Here is a 16,746-nt window from a genome sequence, read left to right as displayed (position 1 = left end):
CGACCTGGTGCGGAAGATCCGGCCTCTGAAGCCCTCTGTGCACCTGAGGCGGTGATAACGGGTGTTCACCTGCCCAGGGCTATGACGTCATCGTGGCCTTGAGAACCGCAGAAGGTATAATCGCAACATATGCCCAGAAAGAGACGTCTTTCCCCCAGACTATGGTGCCCATCCCCAGCGCCTTGGCCAGGGGCATGGCTGGGGACCCATGGCGGGCGCACATCTCGTCGCCGCTCTTAAGGGCACTTAAAAAGCCCTGGGTCCCATTGGAATGCATTGCGCCAGGGCTTTTTACACCTATTTTTTTTATACCAAGCAAGTGCCGCCAGACTTTAGCACCAAGACATGTCCGTCGCCCGTCCGCATCGACCTGGTGCGGAAGATCCGGCCTCTGAAGCCCTCTGTGCACCTGAGGCGGTGATAACGGGTGTTCACCTGCCCAGGGCTATGACGTCATCGTGGCCTTGAGAACCGCAGAAGGTATAATCGCAACATATGCCCAGAAAGAGACGTCTTTCCCCCAGACTATGGTGCCCATCCCCAGCGCCTTGGCCAGGGGCATGGCTGGGGACCCATGGCGGGCGCACATCTCGTCGCCGCTCTTAAGGGCACTTAAAAAGCCCTGGGTCCCATTGGAATGCATTGCGCCAGGGCTTTTTACACCTATTTTTTTTATACCAAGCAAGTGCCGCCGGACTTTAGCACCAAGACATGTCCGTCGCCCGTCCGCATCGACCTGGTGCGGAAGATCCGGCCTCTGAAGCCCTCTGTGCACCTGAGGCGGTGATAACGGGTGTTCACCTGCCCAGGGCTATGACGTCATCGTGGCCTTGAGAACCGCAGAAGGTATAATCGCAACATATGCCCAGAAAGAGACGTCTTTCCCCCAGACTATGGTGCCCATCCCCAGCGCCTTGGCCAGGGGCATGGCTGGGGACCCATGGCGGGCGCACATCTCGTCGCCGCTCTTAAGGGCACTTAAAAAGCCCTGGGTCCCATTGGAATGCATTGCGCCAGGGCTTTTTACACCTATTTTTTTTATACCAAGCAAGTGCCGCCGGACTTTAGCACCAAGACATGTCCGTCGCCCGTCCGCATCGACCTGGTGCGGAAGATCCGGCCTCTGAAGCCCTCTGTGCACCTGAGGCGGTGATAACGGGTGTTCACCTGCCCAGGGCTATGACGTCATCGTGGCCTTGAGAACCGCAGAAGGTATAATCGCAACATATGCCCAGAAAGAGACGTCTTTCCCCCAGACTATGGTGCCCATCCCCAGCGCCTTGGCCAGGGGCATGGCTGGGGACCCATGGCGGGCGCACATCTGGTCGCCGCTCTTAAGGGCACTTAAAAAGCCCTGGGTCCCATTGGAATGCATTGCGCCAGGGCTTTTTACACCTATTTTTTTATACCAAGCAAGTGCCGCCAGACTTTAGCACCAAGACATGTCCGTCGCCCGTCCGCATCGACCTGGTGCGGAAGATCCGGCCTCTGAAGCCCTCTGTGCACCTGAGGCGGTGATAACGGGTGTTCACCTGCCCAGGGCTATGACGTCATCGTGGCCTTGAGAACCGCAGAAGGTATAATCGCAACATATGCCCAGAAAGAGACGTCTTTCCCCCAGACTATGGTGCCCATCCCCAGCGCCTTGGCCAGGGGCATGGCTGGGGACCCATGGCGGGCGCACATCTCGTCGCCGCTCTTAAGGGCACTTAAAAAGCCCTGGGTCCCATTGGAATGCATTGCGCCAGGGCTTTTTACACCTATTTTTTTTATACCAAGCAAGTGCCGCCGGACTTTAGCACCAAGACATGTCCGTCGCCCGTCCGCATCGACCTGGTGCGGAAGATCCGGCCTCTGAAGCCCTCTGTGCACCTGAGGCGGTGATAACGGGTGTTCACCTGCCCAGGGCTATGACGTCATCGTGGCCTTGAGAACCGCGGAAGGTATAATCGCAACATATGCCCAGAAAGAGACGTCTTTCCCCCAGACTATGGTGCCCATCCCCAGCGCCTTGTGCCAGGTGCATGGCTGGGGACCCATGTGTGGGCGCACATCTCGTCGCCGCTCTTAAGGGCACTTAAAAAGCCCTGGGTCCCATTGGAATGCATTGCGCCAGGGCTTTTTACACCTATTTTTTTTATACCAAGCAAGTGCCGCCAGACTTTAGCACCAAGACATGTCCGTCGCCCGTCCGCATCGACCTGGTGCGGAAGATCCGGCCTCTGAAGCCCTCTGTGCACCTGAGGCGGTGATAACGGGTGTTCACCTGCCCAGGGCTATGACGTCATCGTGGCCTTGAGAACCGCAGAAGGTATAATCGCAACATATGCCCAGAAAGAGACGTCTTTCCCCCAGACTATGGTGCCCATCCCCAGCGCCTTGGCCAGGGGCATGGCTGGGGACCCATGGCGGGCGCACATCTCGTCGCCGCTCTTAAGGGCACTTAAAAAGCCCTGGGTCCCATTGGAATGCATTGCGCCAGGGCTTTTTACACCTATTTTTTTTATACCAAGCAAGTGCCGCCAGACTTTAGCACCAAGACATGTCCGTCGCCCGTCCGCATCGACCTGGTGCGGAAGATCCGGCCTCTGAAGCCCTCTGTGCACCTGAGGCGGTGATAACGGGTGTTCACCTGCCCAGGGCTATGACGTCATCGTGGCCTTGAGAACCGCAGAAGGTATAATCGCAACATATGCCCAGAAAGAGACGTCTTTCCCCCAGACTATGGTGCCCATCCCCAGCGCCTTGGCCAGGGGCATGGCTGGGGACCCATGGCGGGCGCACATCTCGTCGCCGCTCTTAACGGTGCACACTCCAGTTCTTCCGCGACCGGGGTCCGCGGTAGTCCGCGACCAAAAAGTGACGAAAGGCTTCCGAGGGCCCATGTTTGAGTTGACATTTCTCATTATTTCCTGCGAAATGACATTAAATGGTTACATGGCTGAAAAGCACGCTCCTCCACAGCGTCCTATTAAATCTATGGCTTCTTCACGGCGCTGGGTACGAGCGTGGCTGAAAAGCGTAGAAAATGGTGTGTTTTTGGTGCAAATTGTGTTTTGGTTCGCGCGTTGCTTCCGCGATATCCCTACGCCTGAATGTAAAGAGGCCCGTGACCTAGATTTACCTCTGAAGCGCTGTGTCAAGCAAAGTTGCAATGCCGCGCGCCGTGGATGCTTAAAAAAACTGTAGTACTAGAATTGTCTTTATAATTGGCTGGATTAGTCTTTAGATTTTCCTCTTTCTGGCAGTATCAGTCGTGCTTGCCGGAAAAATCTTCATCTGTTTTATCCAATGCGAAAATGCCCGATTTTGTACATCATTTTTGACATGAAAATAATGTTTTTTTTCCCTATAATTTTTCAAAATTAGAGAAGTTGACGGATCGAAACTCAGTTGGTCTTGTAGCTGAAGGTATATCCTCTCAGCCCATATACAGTTATTTTCCTTCAGGATAATTCCCTGGAAGAGATGGTCGCTAGACTTGAGGGTGTGCCGCCTACATTTGAACCCCCAAATAAACTGGTGTGTGCCCCCTTAAGGGCACTTAAAAAGCCCTGGGTCCCATTGGAATGCATAAAGGGTGTAATAACATTTTTTACACTCAAAGCACCCAAAAACAATATTCAAGACATTATATTAGCAGCTTTTTTCATTTCTGTGAAACATTTGCTTCCTTTGTATAAATCAAGTAGTGTGGAAGCCGCTTAATTGCACACCCAATTTGCCAGCGAATTTCGTGCAATCATCCGGCGTGTGCGATAATGCGGAGTTGGTCATTTGGACCGCATCACCACGGGCGGGGGGGGGGGGGGGTTGGGCGAGAGGTGGTATGGGAGGTAGTACAACGCAGTTTATTTACGTGCCACAGTAGTGCTGTACCTGTTGTGCTCCGGACGTCATATACATGTCTTCACGAAACATCGTTCTGCAATGTACTTGAAATCAAAACTAAAAGTAAGTTACTGTATACGTTATCTAGCTTCCTTACCACGAAACTAAAGCACTGCATGCGCACCGCCGAAGGCGAGTGTTATGTCCGTCTGTAGGCCCCGAGTCGCTGTGTTGTTTCCGACTGGCTGCCAAGAACATAAAACCACTGCATAAGTATTTCCCCGCGACCCTAATTACGTAATTAGACAATGGACAGATAGAGAACATTTGTTATTGAGTACTGTATGTCAAAGCAAGTTGTCTGCCAAATCGTAATGCCGGCTTTTGACGACCTTTCAAGCGGGCGGGCGTCTCTTCATGGTGCTGACCCCACAATATCGCTTTCTTTTGATCCCAATAACAATTTCATACATGTTGTCAGTAAAGCGACTTCACAAAGGTCATTATCAGCTTATTTGTACCGTGTCTGACGATTTTAACACGCATTTTCAGTCAATTTGCCGACGATGTTTGACAAATTTTCGTGCAATTATCCGGCGCTGGTGATTTTTTGTTGTGCAGATAAGCGAAGTCACTAACAATGGAATGAATGGGAGACGGTTTGGGATTTAGGGATTCCGTGCAATTATCCGAAGTGTGCGTTTATCCGAGGTGCAATTAACTGGCTTCCACTGTACTGCTATTTTTCATCCACATTATAATCCTGTCAGTAACATTAATGTTACATTACATATAACATTTTTGACACAAACAGTTTTTTAACAAACTTTGTCAGGTGATTGTCAATTGCATGACTGTCTACCACTAAAAGTGAATATAGAATGCACAATGTACAAGTCTCAGTTAGAAACTGCACCAAACAATACTACAGTTGTATCAACACTGATTTGAACAATGAATGATGAATGATGAGAGTGAGGAATGCAAGTGAGAACAGACGACAAAAGTAATAGAAGAAAGGAAGTTTGAAGTGATACCGCCTATACAGTGTGCAAAAGCCGACCAATTGGAAAAAGCAGCAAGAGTGAAACACATGTGTTTGGATGCACATAGAGAAGAAGGGAGTGAAGGAAAGCACATGTGACCATATACCGACGAACTGAAGCGGTTAGAGAGACAACAACAACAACAACAATGTTCGTCTCAGTTGAGCTGCACCACACAACACCACCATTATCATCTCTTTCAAAAATAGACTACAGTTGTGATAGTTGCTCTGTAAATTTCCTCAAAATCCAAGCCCTTGCAGCTAGGCTCAGCTGCATCTCCATAAACATCTTCAGGCTAAAACTTAGCAAATAAATGGCATTGGTAGTCCTAATAATTGTCATGTAAACATGTTTTGTTATTTCTTGTCAAGACCTTTCAAGCCTAGTTTGAGATGAAATATTTCTCCGCCAAAACTTCAAGCATGAGGTTTGACACCTAGGTTTTACTTTTGCTGCATAAACCCTTTTCAAACTTCACTTATTAATAATCATTGTCTGCATGTCAACAAAGAACAACGTCTTTCAGCAACCTTGATGGTCTGAAACATGCTTGTCATGTGTTACCTCTGGTTGCTTATTTTGTCAGTCAATTTGACATAATCTGCTTCATCTAGAATTCCATTATAACATTTTGCTGCATAAAATGTCATTTAAGTTTGAAGCCATGACCCTTCCCTTCTACAATCACAGTTGTATCTCAACAACTGTCTCCGGCACGAATGTTACAATGTAGCACCTGAGCTGCCTAACAGCGCTCCTTTTCAATACGCTTCTGGATTAGTTTAAACCAAGATGTCAAAAAGTTTACAGGTTCTGAGTCTGACAACATTTATTTTACTTGTTGCATAAATTCTTATCAAAAACTTCTCAAACTTGACTTTCCCCTTCCCCATTCACAGCTGTATGTCAACGACAGCTTCAGGCATGAAGGTTAGCGCCTGAGCTGCACCCACCGTCCTGGGCGCTCCTTTCCAATACCCTTCTGGATTAGGTTGATACAAATGTCCCCCCAAAAACTACAGTTTACAGGTTCTGAGTCTGACACCATTTGTTTTACTTTTGTTGCATAAATTCTTATCAAAAACTTCTCAAACTTGACTTTCCCCTTCCCCATTCACAGCTGTTTCTCAATGACTGCCTCGGGCATGAAGGTCAGCGCCTGGGCTGCCTCCACCATCACTGGGTGCTCCTTTCCAATCCCTTGAATGAGTCCCACAAATCCTCCAGTTTACAGGTTCCAAGTCTGACACCATTTGTTTTACTTTTTTTGCATAAATTCTTATCAAAGACTTCACTTTCCCCTTCCCCAATCACAGCTGTATCTCAACCACCGCCTCAGGCATGAAGGTCAGCGTCTGAGCTGCATCCACTGTCCCTGGGTGCTCCTTTCCAAAAAGTCTGACACCACTTGCTTTACTTTTTTTGCATAAATTCTTATCACAGACTTGACTCTCCCCTTCCCCGATCACAGCTGTATCTCAACGACCGCTTCAGGCATTAACGTTAGCGCCTGGGTTGCCTCGATTGTCTGAAACATGCTTGCCCATCTACATTCACAGCCGTATCTCAACCACAGTTTCAGACATGAATGTTAGGGCCTGGGCCACCTCAACAGTCCCTGGTTGCTCCTTTCCAACACCCTACTAAATTCTAAAGCTGTATCTCAACGACCACCTCCGGCATGAAGGTTAGCGCCTGGGCTGCCTAGGTGCTCCTTTTGAATACCCCTCTGTATTAGTCCAACAAAACTTCCAGTTTACAAGTTCTGAGTCTGACATCATTTGCAAAAATTCTAATCAAAGACTTCACTCTCCCCTTCCCCATTCACAGCTGTATCTCAACGACCGCCTCCGGCATAAAGGTCAGCGCCTGGGCCGCCTCGATGGTCCTGAAGACGTTCATGACGTTCTCCTCGTAGCCCTGGTCCATCAGATTAACGCCCCCTGCCTCCTGCAGTACCACCTCCTCAACAATACCCCACTGGGGAACCTGGGAAGGCAAATGAGATCAAAGATAAATTCCATGTGTGTCCGTCTGCATTTTTGTGGGTGGATCAGCCATTACCTAGGCTGACACCTGTAATTTAATGAATTGTGTCATTGTGAATAAAGAAAGAAAGAAAGAAAATGAGGTTTGGAAAAGAAAAAAGGAATGAAATAATAATCAAGTATTAGTCAACACAGACAAAAAGAGTCAATAATAAAAGATTTCCAATGCTGGATGTAAAAATACATAGTGAAAAATGTTCCTTAAATTTCGGGCAAGCAGAAAGTTAGTTATGGCAAGCAAATTTTGCATAGGACAAGTGAATTTTAGAAAACTTGTTAAACCCTGCAATACACCATACATACTTGGCTAGCTACACACAAAGCTACCTAGCCTGAGTACCATCCTCTGGAGTGACCGCTAGCTCAATAGTTAACCATGGTTGCTTCAGTCACTTCGGAGGATGGTACTCAGGCTAAAAGCTACCTACCTGTGTGTTGGTTTGTTGGTGCGTGCGCATGTGCTTGAGCAGCTTGCCCCGCTGCACGTAGCCCTTGGAGCAGACCCCGCACACGTGGGGCTTGTTCCCCGTGTGTTTCCGCTGGTGGTTCTTCAGACAGCCCGGATGGGTAAACTGTTTCCCACAGATTTCACACACAAAGATCTTCTGTGCTCCATGTCTGTGATAAAAAGGAGGTTAAGGTTACTTTAGCTTGATTAAATCTTGCTCATAGTCGCCCGCCCAACATCTGCCGGCCTCTGTGGGGAGGGGCCAGTTACACCCCCGGAGAGCAGAGTTTGTGCTACACAGACTAAGGTTACATCAACTTTTGTTTAAGGCAGGCTTGCCCTGTTGGTAAAAAAAATTATTTGATCATACATAAACACTACAGTTGATACTCTACTGCTATGGTACAGTAATTCCTTCTCACTGAATGAGCAGAGTATTGTGACTACATCTGGCAATGTTGTGAACTTTTAATTCAAACTTTTGTATTCTAGCATCTGTTTTTCTTAATTTTGGAAATTTTGCCAGAGGTAGACTTAAGTTTAAAAGAGGACAAAGTGAAGAAAAAAGGTTTTATTTTACAGATATAACAGCTTCTAGCATAAAACGGACTTAAACATTTACAGATATAACAGATTATAACATATGACATACTTGTTGCGCTTGTGATTCAGCATCTTGGCTTTCTCCCTGAACTGCTTCCCACACAGGTCACACTGGAACGGGTAGAAGCCTGCAAAATGCAAAAATGCAATAAACAACTGTCTTTCTATAGAGAGTATTCACTGTAAGAAATAAATCAACCATAGTAGAAGAGACAGACAAAAAAAAGCACTTGCCTACTTGTGTTAAGGTAGTTAGGAAATGATACTAGCAATGATACAATGCATGTATGTCCTATGAAGCTATTTTTGAAGAGAATCATTCTTTTTTCTGTAACGTGCTTAAATTACTGTCTGTCAAAATAATAGCCACTGGAGGTTAGACAAAGTCAATGATAAAAGTAAGCTGCAAAGCTCTACAGTAGTACACAAAAGTCAACTAAGACATGAAACTACAGACTTAAAAGTGTCTGCCTACTAGGTCATTATGATCAATCTCTTCAGTGTTACCTGTATGGGTGTACATGTGTTTCCTGAGGTCACATTTGCGCTTCAGCCTCTTGCTACAGACGGGACAGGAGAAGCGGACGTCATCCGTGTGGTCCATCATGTGAGCTGCCAGGTCACCTGATAGAGGAGGGAACACAGCAATCAGCAACAAAGGAAAAAGAAAATAGCCTGTTGTTTAATTATAGACATTCTGATTGGTAAAGGACAGCATAATAATTATTCACCACCACGTTTTTCAAGAACAAATGTTATAATGACCACTGTATCTCTCAGCATTGTTGCTAAACAAGATCCATGTAAGGGACAATAGTTTACATTTGGGACTGCATAATTGTTGCCAAGGATACCAGGCTGTCTGTCATTTTTGCCCTGGAGACAATGGGAGACAGTCATCAAAACATTGGCTCTTGAGAAATAAAAAATATGTTGTTGCGAATAACGAACTCTTCACAATGCATTGGCAGAATGTAAATGCAAACGTTTGAAGGCCCATAATTTCTTTGTTAAGATACCAAAGGTTATTTTTACATTTTGGGACAAAAAAAATCAAATATGTCTTAACTGAAGCATGTACCCACTATAAAAAAATGGATCCTAGACTCCCAACCGCAATGGCTACTACACTTAACACTCATCTTCTCTCCTACCTGATTGTTTGTAGCCCTTCTTGCACACCTGACAGGTGTACCTGCGCTCGCCAGTGTGCACCGCTAGGTGGCGCTGCAGATCGCCTGCCTGGCGGAAGGACTTTCTGCACACTGAGCAGGGATAGGGCTTCTCCCCTAGACGACAAGTGAGAAACAGACAAGAAGAGTTATCTTTATGTAGCACCATAGCTTGTCATAAGAGCTATCTTTATGTTGCACCCAGAATCTATAACCTATGATAGCTTGTCATAAGACAAAAGCTATCTTTATGTAGCACACAAAAATTATGACCATAGCTTGTCCAGAAAAGTAGATACTTCTGCTGCAGTACCAAAGCATGCCACTGGGTCATTTCTAGTTTTTGTCACAATCTGCCAGCATATCAAATACTTGAGTTCTTGAGCTATCTTGGTGACCAACAGACAAACAAGTGCTTTAAAAAAAGCTGTACCTTGCCGGGTAGTAGGGATTTCGTCAGGAAAAGGTACCTCGGCGCTTCACCAGTGTTCATCAGTTAACATGAGGATCACATCAAAATAATCAGAGACAACCACAGAGTTCCAAATGTCGCCCCCCTCCCACCCCAATTCTTGTACGGGAAAGCTTTAGTGACTTCTCCAGCTGCCAATCCAGTCTCAAATCTATTTTTCACACAATACAAACTCTATCAAGGACATTCATAGTCACAAATGTCTTTAAAATGTACTTACCTGGCGACTAGTCCCGAAGTTTGCGGCTATTTTTTTGTTTCATGTTGTTGCAATGTACAAAGCGACACCTAGCAACTGTAGTATGAAATGCAGCAAAAATCCCCAAGTGTAGGGAAATTTACCTCATTAACATAATCTATGTCAGATAAATTATTGGCACAATAAACCGGTATTGTAAAACTTTTTGACCCACAATGAGTATGCATTATTCTTTATTACAAAATAAATTCCTTCTGATGCAATTTTTGATATATCTTTATGATAAACATGGGTTAAAGCGTAGATTTATTTACGCTGGACCACATACGTCTAAAATACAGTTTTAATACTGGCCTGCAATGTACCCTTGTCTAACTAAGCCATAAAATTGGGCAAAGAGAAAAGGGCCTTTTGAAGGGCCTTTGGAAGGGCTGGGTTAACATTGCTTGAACCATTGATCCATCGAACCATGTAAAGATCGGGCCTCATTACCTTGCCGGGCTAAGGCCCGGCAAGGTAAAAAATGAAATTACTTTATAAGAAAATATAGAAGCCCAACCTGAGTGTATGAACTGGTGAGTCCTCAGACTGGACTTGTAGGCAAACTTCATGCCACAGGTGGGACACACCGCTCCCTTACCGGCCTGCGTCTTCTTCCTCCTCCCTCCCTTCTTCTTACCACCACTTTCTCTGCCACCATTCTCCACAGAAACACTCTCACTTTCAAGTCCATGACTAGTAGAAGCATCTCTCTGATAAGTGTTGTCTGCAGCTGTGTTATTGACCAATCTATCTTGATGTTCACTGCTTTCTGCAGTGGTTCTTTCAGCATCAGGCATTGTGCCTGCATAATTAGCTAAACCTGTAATGTTCTGGTTACAGTTGTTGACAGAAATGCCTCCCTGACTAGTATTACTTGGCATTGATTCTCTGTCAATTTCCAAAACAGGCACTGCAGCAGATAAAGTTGATGGAACGACAGAGTTTGTGAACGTTGTGATGTTAGTTGATGAAGTCAACTCCTGTCCGTAAGGCTTCTGGTAGGAATGCTCGTGACTAAGTGTCTGTGAATCTTGTGAAGAAGGCACACTTGTATCTTGTTGTAGGGCACAACTTGTACTGGGTATATGCTCTCGTACGCCAAGATTGTTTGTTATCTTCTTTCCCTTTCTTTCCTTCTTCTTGGTACTTCCTTTCTTCCTTGTTACTTTCTTCCCAGAGACACATCTTAAGCCCATCACCTTGTCTCCGCCTTCCGTCACCTCCCAGTACGTGACCTTCCCAAATTTCTTCAGATGTTCTTGGAACTTGTTCACGCTGGGAAACTCCTGGCAGCACGTGTTGCATGTGATCTCGCCCCCCTCCCACATCGCCCGTGACCCGGGTGACCTTTTCTCCCTCTCCTTCCCTGCAAGCAGCACCCTGGACAGGAGAGCCTGATTCTGTGACTCCACCCGTATTCTTGTTCCCGGGGTGTCGGGTCCACTCTCAGCCCCTCCTGCTTGCTGTAGTGTATCAACAATTCCCATTGCAGCATTGACAGAGGCTTCCACACTCTGTTGCATATGTCTTTCTATAGCCTGTTGCGCTCCACCGTCAGCACCACTACTTGTAGTACCGACATTCCCGACTCCTTGGCTGGTTTGTTGCCGTTCTACAACATACTGTCCTACATCAAAATCAGCAGGTGGAAAGATGTCCCCTTCCTGAGCAGCCAAGGCCCTGAGGGCTGCCAGTGTTTCTGACACAGACTCCCGAGCACTAACAGCAGACAGAACTGACTGACTACTGCTGCCTAAAGTATCTGAGGGGAGAGAGGTGCTAGTAGCAGCAAAGGCAGGTACTGAAGTGACGGAAGTTGTGCTCAGACTACCTCTTGTAATGGGTGCAGTCATTACAGCTGTTAAGCCAGTGGGAAGAAAGGAATTCACTTCATTTAATGTGCTAGCAATACTGAAGGCAGCCGATGGAACATCTACAGTCAAACATCCAGCTGTAACCGATGGGCTACATGAAGGTAAGAGCGCGTTTGAAATTGTCGCATTGGTGTAAAAACCTCCTCCAACTGTTGATACTGAATACCCCCCAGAGACTGAGCTGGACACAACCAGGTTTGCTGAAGGAACTGTCCTGACATCACAAAGTCTTGAAGGCTGTTCACAGGTAACTCTTGCAGAGGAGACAGTCTCTGGACCCACTGCTACAGTGTGTTCAGTATTACAGGTGTTTGACTGTGTTACCTGTGGCACAGTTGAAGGCACATTGGTGGCACTTTTCCTCCTGCCCTCTGCACTCAAGTCTTTGGAAGGCCGACCGTTCACCGGAAAGACAATGTGAGCAAACTGGTCCAGGTCCTTGGGTATCATTTCATACGTCGTCACTCGCTGCTGTCCGGTGGTCCGTGTCATCACGCGGCAAACCTGGTCAGCACGGACCTGTACATAGAATTGTGCTCAGTTCATTAAGTTATTTACATTCTTGACAATTACAATTACTTTATGAATTTGATGCACACAATACCCAGATCCTACATCTGTAGAAGGTTGGCGTGTTTGACTTAAAATTCATGATGAGTTTCATTCCTTTTGTGTTGGAACAAAGTTTAAACTTTACAACTACGGATTCTACCAACACAGATGGGCTTTCATTTGGATACCCAGATTTTGTTTTTGTTGTATTGTATAATGACCTCTAACCTCAGTTTTAAGTTTACCACATTTGATTTTGTTTGATTTTCTGTCTACCTAATGTTTTGTTCTGGACATTTTACTTGATTGTATTTGACGCAGACACCAGAAAGAATAGTCAGTATTTGACGCAGACACCAGAAAGAATAGTCTCTGTGTTAAATTCATATAACACTAATGGAGATCTTAATAAACAAACAAACAAACAAGCAAACCTGTGGCTGAAGCCCAGGCTGATTGTCGAGCTCACTGTCACCTCCTCCATGCTTCTCCTGCTTGTGCTTCTTCAGTTTGGAGCGCTGCTGGAAGCGCCTGCTGCAGATCTCACACACATAGGCACGGTAAGGCTTCCTATGATAAATGATATACATATCAAAAACAAAACATCACTATGAGGATACCACTATGAGCACATGTTTATCGACTGTATTAGGCTGAGAAACTTCTGGGATAGAATAAGTGTTATTGAGGACAATGTTTTGTTGGGATGTAAAAAAGACTGTATTACTTTGCTGACAATTGCGAAATATTCTATATGTGTCATGGTTAAAATGGAAAGATGATGCTACAAAACTACTAAAAGATGATGTGTATGATAGATTTTTGTTCTTTTGCCTGAGGTACAGAGTCTGCTTAAAGTAAAGTGCTGTGGCAATGGAAAAATTTAAAAAAAAATAGAAAATAAAAAAAAAATCATAAAGGATAGTACCTCCCACTGTTGTGCACGGCCATGTGGTTCTTGAGCGCTCCCGGATTCTGCATCTCTGCCCCGCACGTCAGGCACTTGCAGACCTTCCTGGTGGCCAGCAGGTGGATGCGCAGCATGTGGCGTCGCATGTTCAGCCGCGTGCGGAAACGCCTGTCGCACAGCTCGCAGGAGAAGGGGAGTCTGTCCGTGTGGTAGATCATGTGTCTCTTCATGTACCTGTGGGAGACAATGCAACACTGTTTATTTGTTTAGTCCCCTGTAAGCTGTAGTGCATAGAGAAAATACACATAGCTGTAGGGCTGCGATTTTCCTTGCAGTCTCAATAGCAGGGTTTATTTCTACAAGGAAGGATTGCTAGTACTTTGCCTACAATTACAAACCAGTATGAAAATGGTTTCAAGTGAGAAGAATCATATTTTGAACTGGAATGGGAAGGATTGCAGCTACTGTTGTGTTGTGTTGTGATGGAGCCAAGTTCAGCTACTATCAAGCTTTTGAAGCTCTGACAATGCAGACAGAAGAAGGCAAGGCTCGAAAATACTTGGTGCATTTGCACTTTTGTGTACCATAAATCTGAGTTGTACATCCAAATTTTGACTGATCAGATTAGATCATGAGACATTTAAGACTTAGAAAAAAATCAGAAAACCTTTGTAGTATTACTAGTACTTGTTAAGAATTTGAAATCCACTTGATTTCATTATTTCATGTTGTGCACCTAAGCCAAAAATGAATTTTGAGCCTTGAAAAGAAGTGCTGGTATATACACTCATGTATAACTGACCTCTCAGTTTTGAAGCTCTTGCCACACTGTGTACACAGGAAGGAGCTCTGATCTGTGTGCAGCCTGAGATGAGCTGTCAGACTGCTGCGCTGGGAGAAGTGGCGGGGGCAGTGCGGACAGCGGTGAGGCTGCTCCCCCGTGTGGGTCACCATGTGGCGCTTCAGCGTTCCTGCCTGGCGGAAATGTTTGTGGCAAATTTGGCAGACGTACGGCTTCTCTCCTGTTTGGTGTGAAAGAACAAGGTCAGACAAATGTTCATCAAGCACTTTAGAATGTACTGGATCGATTATATTTCCAGTGAAATTTTGCAACCAGGAAGAATCTTATTGTTTTGCAGACCAAACAATAATTGAAAAGTCAAAGCAATACTACAATGATTATGAAGAAGAATTTCCACTTTGAAAAGTCTGAGCAATTTAACATTCATGTGCCATAAACTGACTGCCGGGAAGTACTTCTCAGTCATGTACTGGTCAGGACCATCTACTCATCTCCCAATGACCAGGAAGTCTAGCGACTATGTCGTCTTCCTGTCTAACCCACACTCTGGCTGGTCAGATGGAACCTATTCTAGGGACCCCATCACCTCATGATGTCCTATATAAGAGCCAGAACCAAGTGGAGACAGGGGGGTCCTCTCAGCTTAATAGTACTACTCTGCCTTGGCCCTATAAAAGTCTCCCTACCTGTATGTGTTTATCTGTGGTGAGTGCTGAAGGTTTTTCCCACCTGTATGTGTGTATCTGTGCAGCTTCATGCTCTGATGAGTGCTGAAGGTTTTTCCCCCTGTATGTGTGTATCTGTGGTGAGTACTGAAGGTTTCCCCACCTGTATGTGTGTATCTGTGGTGAGTACTGAAGGTTTCCCCACCTGTATGTGTGTATCTGTGCAGCTTCATGCTCTGGTGAGTGCTGAAGGTTTTCCCGCACATGTCGCAGTCCAGCGGCCGCTGACGGTCGTTCTCGTGCTTCGTCAGGTGGAGCTTCAGGTACTTCGGCGCCGAACACTCGCGGGAACAGATGGGACAGACGTAAACTCCATCTGTTGCCTCCTCTTCTCTAGCACTGAAATGTGATTGGAATAAATGTTGTCAGTTCTTTTTATAATTTTCCTATGTAAGTTGATGTTGTTGTTGTTATTGTTGTTGTCCCTCTAACCATTTCAGATTTGTCGGTAACTGGTCACATGTCTTTAAGAAACAAAGTCTAGATCAGGCTTTTAGCCAGGCATGCGTCAACGCGTCATCTGGACGCACTTTTCTTAGAATAACAAGAAATTTGATGCCCCTGGACGCCTTAACACTACGGAGAAAATCCTCTGATAAGCATGAAATTCTGATTGACCGGGGATGCTACCAGGTCATCTGTGGTCACAGTCTTCTACTGTGACCTCTTGGGATACCTTAGAATGCACTATTTTAACTTAAAATCATCAAAAACTCTGCACCGTGGAAGGTGGATGCCCCCAGACCCCCCCTACAATAGTCACTTACCGCGACTCACCAATAAGTTTGGTGATAAAATCCTAGCTAAAAGCCTGGTCTAGATGCTCTGACTTAGTTACTTATTTATCATTGCAAGACTGCTGATTGATGTTTCTGTACAATTAAGCTCCCTTAGATGTACACAAAGAGTATAGTGTGTACAGAACTTAAAACATATACTCTAGTACATACATACACAAGAAAGAAAAAGTACATGTACCTTGTTTCTAAGAAATATTCTATGAGGAAAGTACATGTTCATTCATTCATGTACCATTTCATACTTTATTCATGAATGCAACACTTACCTTATGTCCTTATTGCAGGCACCTTGACCAACATTAGTATGATGTGATTTCCCTGACTCAACAGTCGACTGTACAGATGATATTAATGAACCAGCTGTACTATCAGAGATACAGCCAGACCTGGTTGTTGCCTGTTGTATCACACTCTCTATCACATCACACACCGAATCTCCGTGTGTCCTACATGGCTGGGAAACAGTCAGTTCTGTTTGTTCCTCATTGAGTGTGCTTGAAGGGTCTTGCTGTTGTGATGATGTATCAGGATAGTGTGTTGCCATGGCAACAGGAATAGTTGTGATGTCTCCACTGTTCACAGTTCTGGGTGGTTCGAGCCTGGTCTCAGTATCAGTTTGCACAGGCTCCATCAATATCTGGCTTGGATCTGGATGTGCCATTTTGGGGATAATTCTCTAAAAAGAAATACAACAAGGCATTACATTATCTACAAGTTACAGCAAACTTTTGACTAGTGACTAAAGTTTCAAAAATCCTCAACACCATTTTTCAGTTTTTTGTTTCATTGATTGTACCTTGATAGTGCATCCAGGCTCTGACTTTACACCCAATTCGACAGGATGTCCCTGTCCAAAGCTACGTACTCATTTTTCACCAGAGTCGAGTCTCAGCCCATACTCTGAGAGGACACAGGTGTAAAGTGTTCCTACTAGTAAATTAGTCGTAACGTTTGGGTCGGCTATTCAACAATCTAATCACAGTACCACCACATTAAGTTTCTTCTTAAACAGCTGAAACGCACAAAATAGATCGAATTAACATTCTAAGCCGATAAACAGGGATTGAAGACCATTACAGTTATTTTCTTAGTCTTACTCTACTATACTCATGGGGAGGGGGGCGGGTTCGGTAAGTTGCACCTTGCGACAAAATCCTTCAGCAAAACCACAGGAGAGGACATTTTTTTCTCAACATCAATGTACAATGTACCTGCCAAG

General features: G+C 45.4%; 1 protein-coding gene across 1 annotated transcript; it reads right to left on the bottom strand.

The window, feature by feature from the left end:
* Positions 1-7,700: 7,700 nt before the first annotated feature.
* LOC118413083 (zinc finger protein 567-like) lies at positions 7,701-15,767 on the bottom strand. Its single transcript, XM_035816229.1, has 10 exons — positions 15,760-15,767; positions 14,873-15,066; positions 14,003-14,222; positions 13,219-13,434; positions 12,725-12,860; positions 10,382-12,257; positions 9,134-9,268; positions 8,487-8,603; positions 8,029-8,107; positions 7,701-7,716 (listed from the first exon to the last, which is right to left on the bottom strand). The coding sequence occupies exons 1-10, from the start codon at positions 15,765-15,767 to the stop codon at positions 7,701-7,703; spliced, it is 2,997 nt and encodes a 998-aa protein (XP_035672122.1).
* Between the last annotated feature and the right edge of the window lie 979 nt (positions 15,768-16,746).

The sequence above is a fragment of the Branchiostoma floridae genome, chromosome 4 (genome assembly GCF_000003815.2).
Source record: "Branchiostoma floridae strain S238N-H82 chromosome 4, Bfl_VNyyK, whole genome shotgun sequence".
In the NCBI taxonomy this organism is placed as follows: domain Eukaryota; kingdom Metazoa; phylum Chordata; class Leptocardii; order Amphioxiformes; family Branchiostomatidae; genus Branchiostoma; species Branchiostoma floridae.
The sequence above is the reverse complement of the archived record's forward strand: the minus strand, read 5'-3'. Positions and strand labels throughout refer to the sequence as shown.